The following is an 18,182-nucleotide window of genomic DNA, read 5'->3' as shown; positions in this document are numbered from 1 at the left end:
GTCGGTTGTACATAAAATAACCTCCCAAGCCCGTAAACCAGCAGGCATTCCACCACGACCAAGGCAACTGAGGCCGCCCTAAAGTTCTCGCCCATAAGCAGGATGGGCCGGGCTCAACCTCGGTGGCAACGCTGGGCTGGGAACGACTATAGAAGGCATAAGGGAGGTCTATATTTGAAACAACAACAAAGGCAACTGTCCCACATCGATTTCCAAGCAAAGAGAACCCACGCTGGGCCACAAATACGGCCCAGCCACCAGCTTGTCAGGTATCATTTACTACACTAGTAATTACACATCACCTACAAATTCTGACTTAACCATCGGAGAAGGAAAGACTGGAAGCCCCCGGTCATCCTTTTATTCACAGATCATCGAGAGGAAAGCTAATCACTCAGCGGACACGCCTTCGGCTTCTGTAACCCTATTCGAGATTGTACAGAAACATTTGGCGCCGTCTGTGGGAACCTTTACTAAAAGCCAGCGTGGGAAGAGCAGGATGTAGGACGGGAAGAGCAGAATGTAGGCTTCTGTAACCCTATTCGAGATTGTACAGAAACATTTGACTCGATGGCTGGGTTAAGCGAGCAGCAAGAGCAAGAGCAAGATGTAGGACGGGAAGAGCAAAGGGAAGCGATATTTGGAAAGACCCCGGAAACAACATGGGGTGTTCACGAATCACGACGATAGGTGTCCGGGAGGAAACACAGGAGGGAGTGCATAAGACCTCAATCCCCAATAGGTAGCCGAGATGTTGGAGGGGATGAGGGCCCAAATCACATGGCTGGAGCAGCAAAGGGTCAGGGATTAGGAAGAAGCCTCCGGGAGGGAGCGTAGGTTGGAAAGAGATAACGCCACACTCATGAGCGCGCTAGCCCTAGGGATTGAGCATCAGGAAGCATTGGATCGGGCGGCCGAGTTGGATCGAGCGGCCATGTCACAGCAGACTGACGCAACGGCTCTGGCGGGAAGGGACAGTAGGACCGTGCATTTAGGGGTAAATTTGTACCCGGAGGAAATGCGGGATGAGGGGCCGCCACCCTTGCCTCAGCCAATCCCAGAAGTCCAAGCCGGAAGACCGGGAGAGATGGAAGAAACCCTAAGAGCTATCCGGGATAACGTGGCGAGTTCAACAGAAGGAATATCGGACGCCGAGAGAAGGGCATCACATAATCCAACCTGCAAGAGTTTCGAAGAAAGAGGGGGACCGTTCACAAGAGCAATCACCTAGACCGTCCGGTCGAACACAGTTAAACCATTAAAACTTAGTTATAATGGGGATCATGATCCTCATCTCTTTCTTAATAGTTTCAAATCTCACACGAACGCTAAAGGATAATCGGATGCAATATGCTGCAACATGTTCCAGGAAACCTTATCGGGGGAAGCACTTAGTTGGTTCTACGAGCTCCCGTCGAACTCGATTGATTGCTTCCGGCAGTTGGCGGATAAGTTTGTCAATAGGTTCATTCTACGGACGGACGGGCATAACACCGCCCAACTGTTTAAAGTAAAACAAGATAGGGGAGAGGACCTAAAAGCTTTTGTGAATTGTTGGCAAGGAGCCACAACCATGGTCAGGAACTTTGATAAAAAGGTTGCAGAGGAAGCGTTCATCTAAGGGTTGCTTCTCGGGAAGTTTCTATATGCAGTAAAAATCGAAAATCCGCAAGGCTATGACGAGCTTATGGAGATGGCGATCAGGCACGCATAAGCAGACCATGATACTTATGGGGGAAACTCGACCGGGAAAAGGAAAGTCGAAGGGAGAGAAGGGGGTCGCCGGTGCAAGTGGTCCAAGAGGTTAGGGCCTGGAAGGGAGAACGAGAGCCGAACACGTACTCATCTGGAAAGAGGCAGAAGGATGGGAGCGGGAAGAAGGCGAGGAAGCAGTACAACAAGCAAGGGAAGGCAAAGGGACCCTACCAGGATACCGAGTACGCGAGGGCGACACCGGTAGGTAAAGAGCAATTCTCAGCGCTCAACGCCACCTACGAGGCGATATGGAACGAGAATAAGTCTATCATTTCGCCTCCCTCAGCCAGGAAATTCTCTGCCTCTCGGCTCACTAAGGAAGATACTGGAAAATTTTATGGGTACCATGGGGAGGCAACTCACCACATAAATAACTGGATAGAGCGAGCTAAAGAGAGCGGTGGACAGCTGAGTGAAAGAGGGAAAATTGCAGTAGTACGTGCCCGGGCAGAAGCAAGTAGGGGCGATCGAAGTGTATGAGACGATCAACACCATCCATGGCGGGTCCCGTATAGATAATAGGAGCAACAAAGCTAAAAAGCAGTGTACGGGAAGAATGGATGACAAGGAGGTTTTTGCCTTTTGAAGTAGTAATAATTAGCAAGTAACCACTGGTTGGAAGTTAGTTACCTTCCTAGAAGAGGAAGAGGAAGAGGAGGGGATAAGGCCGCACGAGGACCCGTTCTTCATAACATTGCAACTCGATCATTATATCACGAAGAAGATCCTGATCGATACGGAAGCCTCCGTCAATGTGTTATTCAGGAGTGCCTGGAAAGGATTGCATCGAGGAAGTAACAAGTTGATGTAAGACCATGAGCCGTTAATCAGCTTCTCGGGCGATGTCGTTCAACCCCTAGGATCAGACAGCTTTGGAGTAAGCATGGAAGGCCAAGAGGGTGTCGCCCGGGCAATAGTAGAATTCATCGTGGTAGACTATGAGTCATCCTACAACAGGATCCTAGGGGCCAGCGATGTTAATGATGAAAGTTCCAACCCCAACGGGAGTCATTACGATCCGGGGAGATCATGGGGCAGCGAGAAGTTGTTGCGCAATAGACAATGGGAGGAAAAGGTTAGAAGTCATGTCGGCAAGCCAGGCCATTGTGTCCCCCTCGGATCCTTATGTGGATCCTAGAGATGATACCGACTCGGACGAGGAGCGTCCAGGGTCGGCAGAAGAAACAGAAGTGGTGTCAATCTCTGATGAGTTCCCGGATCGGCAAGTGACTATAGGGACGGGACAGATAGCTGGCATATGAACGGCCCTAGTGGAATTCCTGAAGAAAAATAGTTGGGCGTTCGTTTGGTCATATAAGGATATGCCCTGGATATCGAGTGACATCGTAACACACAAGCTAGGAATCGAGAAGGAATTCCCCCCCGCCCGTGCAGCAAAAGCAAATGACGTTTAAGCCAGAGAAGTATGAAGCAATGAGAGGGGAAGTGCAAAAATTGATTGACATCAGGTTTATAAGGGAGGTTAGGTACCCCTAGTGGCTAGCCAATGTGGTCATGGTTCCAAAGAAGTCAACGGGACAATGAAGGATATGCGTGGATTATTTAAATCTCAACAGGGCATGCCCAAAAGATAGCTTCCCACTCTCACGCATAGTTCAACTAGTGGGCTCCACGTCCGGGTTCAAAATGTTGAGCTTCATGGACGCCTACGCTAGCTATAACCAGATAAAGATGGATTCGGGGGATGAGGAGCACACAGCTTTCACGACAGATAGGAGACTATATTGCTAAAAGGTCATGGCCTTTTGACAGGATCCACCCTGAATTTCACCCTAAAACCTGAGGTAAACCCTGCGGGGTCCACCTTCAAGAAGAATTTACCAAAAATTTGGCATAATCTTCCTTGAAAATGGACAACCCTTACCAGAAAAATCCAACTTACACTTCTAACCAAACATACCAGCCTCAACACCTGGAGCCTTCCTACTCCCCAAGCTCAACACACCTCCCAATATAACGAATACTCATCAAAGATAATCCCACAACCAACAACAGACAATTAATTCACTAACTGGTTACCAAAGCATATCTAATAATGAAAGAATAACAATGAATAAAGATTAAGCGGAAGCAACCTTTGACTATGCCTCGACTTCATGTACGCTCGGCCTCATTTAAACTTAGCCTGCAAACTGGGTATTTAAAACCAAAGGACCCAGGGGAAAGTAAATTAAAAACGTTAGAGTGAGTAGACGAAAAATAATCAAGTAACTGATCGCAACATAACTAACCAAACTTTAATTACTTTCGCATTTTCCAATAATCAAGAAATCCGTTGCATGCAAGTGTTGATAAAACTTTCATAAATAAAATCTTAATAAAACGGACTAGCCCCGCTAGTCAAATTAATGACAAAGATAAATAATAACCTTCGTAAAAGAAAGTATACCAAAATAATGGACTAGTCCCGCTAGTCAAAAACAATAAATATTAAATAAGAAGCAGCTATAGCCATACAAGTGAGCCTCCCAGGCTCGGGTGCCTCCCAAGCAAAAGTACTCCCATACTTCCTACACCTTCACGTTATGATAACAGAGAGGGTGCAGGGCTTGCGTGATGTCGTCGACTACATCACATCACCCGAAAGCGGAAAGGGCTTGAGTAACCCCACTTAAAACGTGGAAGCCACATCGCCTCGAAAGGCGGACCAACATGCTAGCATTAGTAATATATTATCCGACAAATATGACATAAAATAAAGAAACATAAATCCATGTGAGTTTCCCCGAAACTCATAACTAAAGCATAAGTACGATTCCCAACCGTACTCAAAGAATTCAAAGAGCAAAGAAATTAATTAAATTAAACGACGTGTCCCATACGTTAAAATGCTCAAAGAAATAATTAACTTAAATAATTATCATCTTTCGAAAACCAGGAAATATGCAAATCTGGATATAATCTCAAATCCGGAAATCATAAAGAATATTAAAACTCAAATACCAAATCTCTAACCCAAGCTCAAATCCATAAGTTCATTATCGAAAACATAACCAATATGTCAATCTCAGATAAATTCCATAACTCATGGCAAAAATTAATCAATGCATCAAAATCAAATAAATACAAAAACCATTTCATAAGCCAAAATTACAATTTAATTAAGCTTGGAATATATAATGGGTAACTTATAAAATCATGCATGCATATTAATTAAAAACCAAAATGTCCACTCACAAATCTAGGCAAAAGACCGACGATATCCGCATCGCCACTCACACGAGGTTCCCATTGTATCCTGGCACAATAACCATGCTTCACTATAAAAATTAATTCAGTTAGCCCAAAAGTCATTCTGCCGTCGCAAAAGACCAACGGCGACGGCGTGGCGACTGCATTTTTCCCGTCGCCGTTGAGGGCATGGCCGTTGCTTTTGGCGACGGCAGTGAGCCGTCACAACCATGTTTGTGACGGCAAATAGCGACGGAAATTGGCTACTGAACTTGCCGTCGCAAATACCTCTATTGGCGAAGGCGATTGCCGTCGCTGTGATATTTAACAATTTTCAAATGTGAACTGGAATTTTCGAATTTTCCCGCCAAAACCATTTGCGACGGGACTTTGCCGTCGCCAACTGCAGAAAATGCCAAAAAGTTGGCGACGAGACTCTGCCGTCGCCAACTGCAGAAATTGTTACCACAGCTGTTTCAAATCTCATTTTTACCAGAAACCTACAAATTCAAATCTCATTCAATCCACAATAACAATAACCATAATCAACAAGGTATTAACACCACCATCAACTAGCATTCATTCCAACAAAATCAACACAATGACCAACATTTATTACATAACCAAATTATCCAACATAAACATTATTCCACATGATGGAACCTAAACTATACCAAATAAGTGCTACAACAATAAAAAGAGCTTCATAAAGGGACAACAATATTCTAACATAATCTTGTTCTAACACATTCTAAAACACAACAATATGACATAAACCTGAATCATGCAGGAGGATCATGGTGACCAGTGACATCATCAGAAGCTTAATCAAAATGGGTAGTGGCCTCAGGATCTCCCTCTCCTATGGACTCCCTCCTAGCCTCATAGCCACTTGTTGCATCAGCTGGTACCTATTGCATAAATGAGACCATTTTCTATAATTAGTTGTCTGATTTGAAGTGAAAGATGAAAACAAAAACCTATTGCATGCTCAAGCATTGACCCTAATGCTTAAAACCATATCTAGATTTAAGTAAATCAAGCACCTTCACCCTAATTCATATTAAACCATACTTCAAAAATATTCATAATAAAAAAATGGGCAATTTCCATTACTTAGAACATCAAAGTGTCTGCATGTTCAAGCATTGACCCTAATGGTTAAAGCCATATCTAGATTCAAGTAAATCAAGCACCTTCACCCTAATTCATACTAAACCATACTTCAAAAATATTCATTCTAATAAAAAAGAATTTCCATTACTTAGAACATCAAAGTGTCTGTATGCTTAAGCATTGACCCTAATGCTTAAAGTCATATATAGATTCAAGTAAATCAAGCACCTTCACCCTAATTCATACTAAACCATACTTCAAAAATATTCATTCTAACAAAAAAGAATTTCTATTACTTAGAACATCAAAGTGTCTCAAAACATAATTTCAGGTGTACATCAAGTAAAAGTATTTCAAAATTTGAAACAATAACAAGGCAGTGTATCTAAAAAATTACTAACCAGTCCATGTGCAATTGTGTTTCTTCCCCCCTGTGCAATTGTGCAATCCATATTATTGGCAATTTGAGCTTGAAGCATTTTAATAGCATCCTCCAATTTCTTATCGAAAGACTCTTTCAGTTTCTCTGTTACCTCTTCAGTGATTTTGGCTATAAGGTCATTGCTACTAGCAGTTTCCAATGTACGACAATAACCATAGGTATTGTGGCTATACCAAATTGCGAGGCACAGTAGAACCATAGGTACGACAATAACCATGACCATCCTCTCCAATAACATCATGAAAAACACGGTCTTTTACAGCTATGAGCTTTTGGTCTTCCACCGGTCTCACCAGTAACAGTTTCCTGTTATATTTATTCTACATGAATTTATAAATTACTTAGCCAGGGAAAGACCAAAAAAAGAACAACCACAATTGTGATCTACTTAACAAGGTTGCTGAAACTTACAATGACTTGGGCAACTTCTGGATTGGATTCTTTGCGTGCAAAAAACCACACACTAAATTTATTAGATTCTTATCCACTTTGTTCCATCTGCCAAGTACAAATAGTAAATAACTCCATATACTAATAACATATCTTACTATAAACCTCTTCATCTGTCAAGTACAAGTTTCATCTGTCAAGTACAAGTTTTTTCAACACTACCTCAGATCTTAATTGAGCAAAATTCTTTCTACCAGTATTATGAGATGGTCCACGTGTCTCTCGATTGATTGAATTACGAGTCACTATTGCCTACAAAATCAGTTTGAAAATTAAATGCTAGAGTCAACCTATTTGGCAAAATATAATGGAAATGACATAACACTTCTACCTTTGTATCCTCAGTGTTCCAATAGGCAACAAGCATAGTCCATTGATCTGCTATAATATTTGGAGGAACCATAGAACTCAGCTTTGGATTGCTTTTGTTTGGTACAAAGTAGTTAGATTTGGTTTTGCTTTTATGATCCTTCCAAAGATAATTGCAACTTTTGAGACACACAGGTTTGTATCCTTCTGGAACATCAACCAAATTTGTCTACAAAAAACAGAGTGAACAATATAGAATTACTTTTAATAAATACAGTAACCACTTTTAATATTAACTTATAATCACCAAAGCTGAAAAAACATAAAATTAAAAGATATGATCCCATTTTAATGACCTTATTCTTACCAAGATTGTAATATGCAATTTGGTTAATTAAAAGCACACTTTCAAAGAACAGATACTCGTGTAAATAAGTGTACAAGTTTATATGTATAGAAACACAATATAAGCACAAAATGCTCATCGAAGATTGACAATTCATAACACGTGATCATACATTGCAAATCTTTCTACCCAATTTCTATTAAAAGTGGTCTGCTAGTACTAGTCATTTAAACTGACTTATTGAAATCTAGCAATCTAAGCCAAAAACAAGCAGATCATCATATTCAGTTCTATGTCACTTATTATAAAGCTCAAAAGAAGCAAAGATCCATATACTGGTTCGTGGACATGCAGAATTTCATCTGGTTCCTCCACTTCTGAAAATTCAACCTAGTGAGGACATGGATCTGTCTCAGAGTGATCACTTCAACTCCTAACATGATTAAAATCAAATGCAAATGAGTTTCAAAAATCATATATATGTATATTATATGTGTGTAAACTGCAGTATACATTCCAATCCATATAGTTAAACATGTAAGTCTACTTATTGAAACATATCTTGAAGTCCCATGAAGTTCATACCAGTTAACACCTTTGTGGCATAACATCTAATATCTAAATTTCTAAATGTATTACCATGGTCATGTAATCTCATATGTATATTGAAAACAGTCAATATCTTTGAACAAAGAAAAGTCCCAATATATCTAAAGTGAAAATGCAAATCATGTAAGACACTGTTAGCTGAATCAAAATTGTACCAGAAAATATCTCTTTGGAGACCAGAAGACGATACAACTTGATAAACAACAACACAAGTTTTGATTCTACTACAGTTCTCTAAATATGACAGTAAAGGTTACTTTGTGCAAAAAAATTAATACCACATCTAAAGTTTTATGAATCTTGAAGTTTAAAATTTAGGAAATGTTTACCTTAACCTCATTCCAAATTCCCTCTTTGACTTTTTCATCAACAGATTTCCAGTCCATAATTGTCAATGGAATCCTCCTGCCATCACGCACAATCTTGCCCAATTGTGACTTCAATTGTGTAGCTCTTTCTCCAACAGGTTGGAATTTAGAATCAAACATAATGTTGACATTCTCTCTAGTATTCCACTCTGGAATGCCCTTGTTATGACCTCTACTGACAGTATTGCTAGTAGGTTGTGGCTGAGCATCTAGTTCAGAGAGTTGTAAACATTAGATTTGATAATTATAATGAGGCTGAAAATATTAAAAGAAAAAGTGGAACAGGGCATACCTGGGGCTGGAAGAGGTAATGTAGAGGGAGGAGTAGGTTGGGGAGGAGAAGGCAGTGGGGTTGGCGGTATCAAAGGTGGACGAATAGACGTGTAGGATGACTGTGATGATGAGGAACCATTGTGGCTTGATGTAGAACCGCTAGGACTCAAGAATTCAGACATGTGGCATGGTCTACCAACCTTCCTTTTCTTCCCCAACATGGTCACCTATAAGAATAAACACTCAGTCAACAATTTACTAATAAATAATACCAACAAGTTATGATAACAACCACAAATATTCTGGCGGTTTTAATAACAAACCTAATTGCACAGTAGATTGAGATATTTCATATAATTTAAAAGCAACAGCTCAACACAATTTCAGACATCTACCACCGACTCCATTTCATCACTCGTGTCAAATTGCACATGAGAGAAGTCCTTAGACTCCACTTCGCTGACATTTAGCCAACCTTCTCCTGAAGGATCTGGGATATACCACACCTGATGTGCTTGAGATGCTAAGATGAATGGTTCATCCCTAACCCGGTCATTCTGGTATAACAATCTTCTAAAGTTAACTAAAGTGAAGTTAAAAGGATCTTTTTTCACTCCTGTTGAAGGATGTGCCCACTCACACCTAAACAACACATACTTGATATCAATAGAGTAGCTAATTTTGATGATCTCTGTCAATCTCCCATAATATGGTAAAGTATCTCCTTGTAAAGACACACCACTGTGTTGCCTAGTTCGCTTGTTGTCAACACTTTTCACTCGAAAAAAATGGCCTTTGGATGTATATGATTTCAGCCTAGCTGCTGAAGGACAAGGAGGATTTGACAAAGCCATAATTTCTTCCGGTAAGGACACATCACCCATATTTTGCAAACAACTCACATGTGCCTTAAACCAGTCTGCAAACTCATCAAAATGAATACGTGCAACATCAACATCATTGGCATTAGGATATTGATTTTTAATGGTAGACATATGCTCCCTGCATAGTAATAAAATGATAAACTTTGAGACATATGCAGTAGCATATCAACAAATCAAGGTATTATATGGTTCAAATCTATGAGAAAAAATGAATTGGATGCATTACTTACTTGAGATATGGTGTGACTACATCGGTATGAAACAAGACCCATCTATGAATTTGTGTACGAGTAACATTTGAGAGCAAAAAAGTCTTCCTTTTCTTGGAGTTATCCTTGTCATTCTTCCTTCTTAATGGTCTGTTTGACTTACAACCCATATCTTTAAGGTATTGGGAGCAGAAGTTCATGCATCCTTCCATCAAATACCCATTAGCTATTGATGCTTCAGGATGTGCCCTTTGTCGTACGTATTGCTTCAATGTGAGCAAGTACCTTTCAATGGGGTACATCCACCGAAATTGCACAGCACCAGCAATTAATGCTTATTCAGCTAGATGTATAGGCAAGTGCTCCATTACATCAAAAAATGATGGTGGAAATATCTTTTCCAGATCACAGAGGGTTACAATAATGCGAGAACGTACCTCCTCCAAATCTGCTGCACAATTTAGTTTGGAGCACAACACTTTGAAAAACTTGCCGAGATCGATCAACCCTTCAACCACATTCTTCGGTAAGGAACTTCGTATACATAAGGGAATTAATTGTTGTAGAAGGGTATGATTATCATGGCTTTTAAGACGTCCAATCGTACGACCCTTCAAACGTACCCACCTTGCAATATTAGAAGCAGAACCATCCGGCATTCTTGACTGAGATAAGGCTAAGAGGAACTTATCTTTCCCATCATTTTTCATCTCAAAATCAGCAGGCTCAAAGTATTTAGTACCATCTTCCCTCTCCTTCACATGATACTGCTTTCTAATTCCCATAGCCTCAAGGTCGCGTCGAGATCTCAAATTATCCTTTGTTTTTCCAGCAGCTCCCATTATGGTACCAAGAACATTGTCTGAGAGGAAAAGAACTAGAAATATAGAAATGAGCGAAAACTATACTATTGACTATGCCTCTTCTCCATGTACGCCCGACCTCATCTATGCAATCCTGCAAACTGGGCATTTTTAAAAACGAAGGGCCCAGGGGAAAACATTTGAAAACGTTAGAGTGAGTGGACAAAAATAAATTAATAAAAAAAATATTTATGTTTCCCCAAAACAATTTCTAAGGAAAATCGAATGCATGCTGCAAGCGATAAAACTTTTATCTCATAAAATATCGAGCCTCTCAGACTCTATAATATATGTATGTATTTACACACGTCCATACTCCCTATATAAATTCATGGGTCTATATAGGGCTACTACGCTCGCGTCCAACGCTCACGTCACGCCTTAATGCGGTGCTACACTACGCCATTAAGGTGGACAGACGGGTGTATAAATATGTGCCCATACCCCTTATATGAATTAAACACTCATATAAGGCTACTACGCTCGCGTCCAATGCTCACGTCACACCATAATGCGGCTATATGCTACGCCATTAAGGTGGACAGACACATAGGGCTAGCTAGCTGTTATATACATACTCTCTCATAATTACATATTATATCCACCGAAAATCTCATTTTCGGTAACTCTCCAAGAGAAATAAGATTGTCAAAAATTAAAATGACGTCAAAATGCTCCACGACATTAATTGTTCATTCATGAACCATAGCATGCATATTATTTAAAACAAAAGTCCACTCACAGTATTAGGCCTAAGCCTTCCAATGCCCAGAATACTCCTCAAGCGCTGCCTCCAATTACTCACAATCTCAAGTCAATCCCACGTCTGATGATAAACAGCAGAGTAAATCGGTCAAACCGGATTCCGAAATAATCATTGACTCGACTTCTTCCTAGCTTGATTAGAATTCCCTAGGTTGACCAGGATTGACCAATTGATTTAAATATTATTTTTAACCAATTTCACATCCAGAACTCATTTTGCTCAAGTTCCGAAACCTCAATTTGGAATCAAGTTCTCATTGAATTTCCAAGCCTATAGCGTGACAACCAATCTATTTCACCATTCCGCCAAGCAATAAATTAAACGCAAAATCACTATGGACACCCATAGTATAATTTAACTCATTTCAAAATCAAACTAGACTCAAGCTCATTCTCTACTTAATACTTTTAAACAAGCTGCAAATACCAACGACTTCACTCTTTCCCTACTATCCAACTTCACATTATGCCTAGACTTCAAGACCACAAATTTTTTAAACTCCAACATCAAATTCCTCTTAAGGCATCGATAACATTTATCAGACTCAAAACTACCTTAACGACTCTCAGCCGGATAAGCTGCCTCGCCAGAACCTTTCGCCGAATTCCGATGACTGACCGGAATATTCTACCGGAATTTGGCCACTTTCCGGAAATTGGCCATGACCTCCCTGCAATCTTCAAAGCACCAAGTTCTCGACAACAACAACCAAAACAACCGGATCAACACCTCAACAACAAAAACATAACAATAACAACAACACAACTTCACAGCTTAACACTCACCTTCAATCTGCCAAACATTGAACCCAAGAACTTCCTCCTTGCTGGATTTTCTTCTGAAGACGAAGTTTGAAGTCCAACCAAAATTCCCGATTGAGAACTCAAGCCTCTGCTCAAATCCCAAACCACGATTGCTGCTCTTAAATCCCTCCAAGGCGCGACTGAGCTCCACTCAACCGTTCCGAGACTCACCGGAGCTCGATAGTCCCGTCGGAGCTCCAAGAACAAACCCACAGGAAAACCTCGACGAAAACCTAAAAACACAAACAGGGATTTCCGAATTTGAACTCGATTTGAAGAGTGAAAGGCATAGAAAGAAAGGAGAAGAACCCTACCGTTCGTTGCCGTCGTCGCCGCCTGAGTTGGCCGGAATCTGACGAACACAGTCGTGTTCAACAGCTTTGATCTCCTCTTATTCGGTTCGCTTGCGTGATCCACGGGCTAGGCTAGAAAGGAGAGGAAGAGAGGAAGAGAGGAAGAGAACAGCGGTGGTCTCGTCGCCAAGGGTGGCCGGACGGCGCCACTCCGACGCGACAAGGACAAGCGACGAGAGAGAGAGTCGGGGAGAGGAGTGAGAGAGCCGGTCAACACCCCCTTGGGGTTTTTGACCAAAGTCCACCACCTCTTTTCCTTTAAAACTTAAAAATTATACCCTAACTCTAGTAAAATAAATCCTAATACCAAACCTTCGATAAAACGTAGAAAAATAACTCGACAATAAACTCGAGTGTTAAATTACCAAATTATCGAACACGGTTAAATTCATCAGTAACTCGTGGAATACCTAGTAAATAGGTAAAATTGGGTCCGGGATGTTACAATCTCCCCTCCTTATAAAAATTTCGTCCTCGAAATTTCAAACTGAACGAGCCAAGGTCAACAATCATTGATCGACAACATACTACTCTTTGTTTCGTTAAGAAACTTTAATGGCTCGACTCTGCCATCTACATTTGATGTCCCCACATCTTAAACACTGAACTCTGGTTCACTAGTCCCTCGCTCGGCACGAGTAAAACCCTTTTTAGAAGCTCTGAATCTTCACCAAATTACGAACTTCCGCTCAAAAGTAGCATTTCTTCCAACTGTTCGCGAACCTATAACAACCGCGAACTTCTTTTGAAAACAGTTCCACGATGCCTAAGTCAAAACATGAATACATATAGAAACGTCCACGCTTTTCCATGCAATGAAAGAAATTAACACACTTGAAGGGAAAAGTTCAATTTCGACATCAGGCTTAAATCTTCTAATGCCTTGAAATAAATTAGACAATACAATGCGCACGAACTCGACGTCGAAACCCAATTGTTAGGAAACTAAATTCATGCTTTCTCACATGAACATAGAGGTCAAAAATTTAAGACCCGCTAAATGATCGGATTGAGGATTCCTACACTGCCAGAAACTACCGCAAACATCCTTCCAATACCGTGGTACTCGCGGAGCCAAATCTCACACAAGACCACGTGACTACCCTTCTTCGCCTAAGCGATTAGTCTAATAAGAGTTTAACCTCAATTGCCAGAATGAAATTATGACACTATGACATTTAGGTCACTTAGGTCTCCCCACCAAAACTAAGACATTACCAATTTTTGTGCAAACAACTTGGCAACTTATTGGAATTCAAGTTCTCTCCTGTTATCTCTATTAATCTCTTCAGCACTCTAGGAGATGAGATGAATCATAACTATCATGAGAAAACGAGATATTCCTCCTTCCTTGCTATAAACAAAACTCACTAATAATGCCTACGAAAATTAACACAGTCGATTCATGATGCCTGCCTTAACGTTGAAATTCGTAGGAACATATCACTTTCTTTAGGCATTGACAGAATATGCATCACATTCATCGCGACCATGACTTCATCTGTTAGAATTACACATCCCACTCTAGGCATCCATTGAGAAAGATTCTAGCTGCCAAACCCTCCGAACTAGCCAAACACACTTCTTCTCTTTCTTTTTTTTTGTTTTTTTTTTTGTTTTAAGGCTCTTGCGCAAGCTTGGCGCTTCGGTTTCAAAACCCCAAAGGCTTCTGACCAATAAATGGTCAACCACGAAAATTTATGCTCCAGCAAAAACATCAAAACTCTCAGCTACTCACGACTAGCTTGTGAGGAAAATAACTTGCGTGCACGAAGGAAACAATTCTATAATTTCCAGCTCAAAAAATTATGTGCATCTCCAACATTCACTAATGGCCTAATTCGAAAACGCACTAGAACATAGAAAGCAATAGTGATTTCAACTAATCACCTTGACACCAACGGATGAACACACATCCAAACAGCAATGACCACCTATATTAAACTTGGATCAACAAGTGGTCCCACCACAATACGATTATAAATAAAAGGCGTCGCTCAACTTAACCAAATATCTACTATTCACCATATTAAATCTCTTAAAAAAAAACTTGACTCTAGACGCTTCTTCAGTCAACAGAGGAAAACCCTCTTCCAAATGGCTACACATAAAAAAAATATACCTACAACGACACAAACCATCTATTCAACATCACCACGTAACTCTCAAACTACCCCACAGGACTTACGGCTCCAAGATTCATTGCTTAATTGAACTCTAGCTCACTTGGGATCACCACTGGATTTATCTCTGATCCACGACTACGACACAAATACCAGTTCAACATTTACCTCAAAACTTCGAAATAATAACCAGAATCTCTACCCTTCAAATCGAAGCGTTGAATTCGCATTCCATAATTTCAAGCTCTGAGGATGCTACCCAAAAACTACAGTAGGAATAATTTAAATATTCCCACACACACCACAACCAAAACTTTTACTCCATCTCACCAAATTAGAAATAAGGTGAGAACATATCCTCCCATTGTTGTGTCGTAGTTAGTCACCCATTGCGAACGAAATGATGTCAAAAACCAACTTCGATCACGAATTTGAGACTTAGCATATCTTCCTTTTTGTATTGTGTAATTACACCATTGGATTGAATCTGTGTGAGAAGATCTACTCCAGATAGTGGTGGAGGAGCTTTTCTGTATTCTCATAAGCCATTGAAAGACTTGGCATCTCTCCGGTACTTGTGATCTTCAGGTGAAAAGCTCTTACTGCTCCCAAACCCCCACTTGTGACCACCATACTGAATCAGTTTCAGAGTTGCAATTCGGGCATGCATATTCACCTTTTGTACTCCACCCCGATAAATTGTCATAGGCAGGGAAGTCATTGATAGTCCACAGTAATCCAGCATACAATTGAAACATTTGATTGCTTGAAGCGTCAATTGTTGGAACTCCCTCTTCCCACAGTTCCTTCAATTCTTCTATTAGTGGTTGCAAGTACACATCAATCTTATCACCAGGAGCTTGTGGTCCATCAATAAGCACAAACAGATAGATATAAGGCTGCTTCATCAACAACATTGGCGGCAAGTTGTATGGAACCAATATGACCGGCCAAGTACTATGTGGTATAGTCATAGTTCTAAATGGATTAAATCCATCTGAGGCCAAGCCAAGCCTTACATTCCGAATATCAGCAGCAAAACTTGAGTGTTTGCTGTCAAAATCCTTCCACGCATGAGAATCTGCCGGATGCCTAAACACACCATCATCTGTTCGTTTCTCAGCATGCCATCTCATAAGGGTAGCTGTTTTAGAGGACATAAACAACCTCTGCAACGTTGGTTTTAATGGAAAGTATCTTGGTTGCTTTGCTGCTCGACGCTTTCCAAGCCCCGAACCAAGCTCTAAACCTTCATCCACATCATTATCTTTCCACCGAGATGCATTACATATCAAACAGTTGTCAAGATCTGCATCGCTCCCATTTCGAAATAGCATACAACTATTAGGGCAAGCATCCACTGTGTAGTAAGTGAAGCCTAAATCCTCTGTTAACTTCTAAGCTTCATTGTAGGATTTAGGAAGGTTTACACCTTCTGGCATAGACTCCTCAAATATATCAAGCATATCCTTGAAAGAAGTGTCAGACCATCCATTTGACACCTTCGCTTCTAGAATTCGGACAATGAATGACAAGGTCGTATGCTTCTTAGAACCTGGATATAGTGGCTGGTTTGCACCTTTCATTAATTTCAAGAACTCTTTAGTAGTCTCATTTGGGCCACCAGCAAGAGGATCTGAATTTTCTTCACCGCCATTCTCAGCATCTGGTCTTGCAACATGTGCAGTTCCTAGAGCTTCTTGGACTAGTCGAACCATATCTACATCCATATAATCGTCTGACCCCAAAAGAACTTCCTCTCTATGCAGTGAGCCATCATAATCCCTAGACTCACCATGTTTCTCCCATATCTTATACTTCTTCCAAAACCCATTATCTCGAAGATGCTCTCGCACAATATCTATTACAAATAAATCACGATTTTTGCATTTTTTACAAGGACAATATATCCTTGAACTTATATCTTTACTAGCAGATGCAAAGGACAAGAACTCATCTAACTTCTCATAGTATGGCTTAGAACATCTAGTTCCCCAATCAATCCATGACTTGTCCATTTTTCTCCCTACTGAAGTATATATGCACACAGTAAGCATAAGTAAACTATAGATTTCAGATTACACAACAAAGCATGAATGAGTATGACATGCTTAATAATAAAGTTCAGCACGTACTGAAAGTGTAACTATATGCGATAATAACTATTCTAGCCTTCAAAAAATTTAGTATGACTGAGTATTTTAGAGGCAAACAAAACCAGCACCAACCATTATGAATGAATGAATTACTAGTCCAAACCCATGATCGAAAATTCTTGGAGCATTATAGTACCACATCAAAAATTTGACAATGATAATATTCACATCTAAATTGAACTCATTCAACAACCTATGAGACAGAACTATAATCCCAACTAAACCCACCACTAATCAAACACTAATTTGCATAAGTGCAATTTTGCTTTGTGCTCATAAATATTAGGTGATTCATCTGGGATAGTGACTCAATATAGTTCTAATCATTTCAGCTTTCACTCTCCTAGCTTTATTTGTTGTCATTTCTTATTCACATGATCATGGTTATCATAGGCATTACAATTTTCGAGGTGACATATAAACCAAAATTCAATCATATATTATCCTGTTATGCAATTATTTTAATTTTAGGTAAAGACTATTGCATTTTATACAAGCGACAACTAAATATAGAACACAAATATTTAAACAATCATGATCCTCTCAGAAGGGGCAGGTTTTCACTATAAACACACAAATGGCTTATCTTATCTTTTTCACTCAATATTTTGAAAAGAAGTTGAAATGAATTTCAGATTTCACAACCAACATCTTATATATATCCAAAACATAAATTAAGAGAGAGAGAGAGAGAGAGGGATAAGGTTTTCATTCACATACCCAATTTGAGATGAGTCAATCTTCAGACAAAAGGTTCCAAGTTCAAGGCGAGTTCTTCAACTTGAGATGATTTTGGTGTGCCTGAAATCAAAGGCGTAGTGAGGCAAGTATTCTTAAAGAATCCAAACTTTAACTTAGATTAATTTTCTATCTCAACTCTCAACCCTCAACTCTCAAGTAATATCTGCATTGCTTCTACAAGTGAAATTAAGCTAGAAGAAAATGGGTTTTCATGTTCAACAGAAGACACAGATAGATAGCTTACTAAGTATACTACTCAAACCCCAAACTATATAGTTATGTTCTTCCAAAGTTATTTCTCAATCCCCAAACCAAAGTCTTAAAATATATATATATACACACAATCATGCACAAATACAAAAAATATTCACAAATACAGTACTTAAATGACCAAATGACTACTCACATGACCCCACTTAAGCAA

At 40.1% G+C, this 18,182-nt stretch overlaps 1 protein-coding gene across 1 annotated transcript; it reads right to left on the bottom strand.

Annotated features, from left to right (window-relative positions):
• Window positions 1–15,460: 15,460 nt before the first annotated feature.
• LOC101305367 lies at window positions 15,461–16,879 on the bottom strand. The gene is made up of 2 exons (XM_004297806.1): window positions 16,294–16,879; window positions 15,461–16,170 (listed from the first exon to the last, which is right to left on the bottom strand). The coding sequence occupies exons 1-2, from the start codon at window positions 16,877–16,879 to the stop codon at window positions 15,461–15,463; spliced, it is 1,296 nt and encodes a 431-aa protein (XP_004297854.1).
• Between the last annotated feature and the right edge of the window lie 1,303 nt (window positions 16,880–18,182).

The sequence above is a fragment of the Fragaria vesca genome, linkage group LG4, assembly GCF_000184155.1.
Source record: "Fragaria vesca subsp. vesca linkage group LG4, FraVesHawaii_1.0, whole genome shotgun sequence".
NCBI lineage: Eukaryota > Viridiplantae > Streptophyta > Magnoliopsida > Rosales > Rosaceae > Fragaria > Fragaria vesca.
This window is presented reverse-complemented; position numbering and strand designations above follow the sequence as displayed.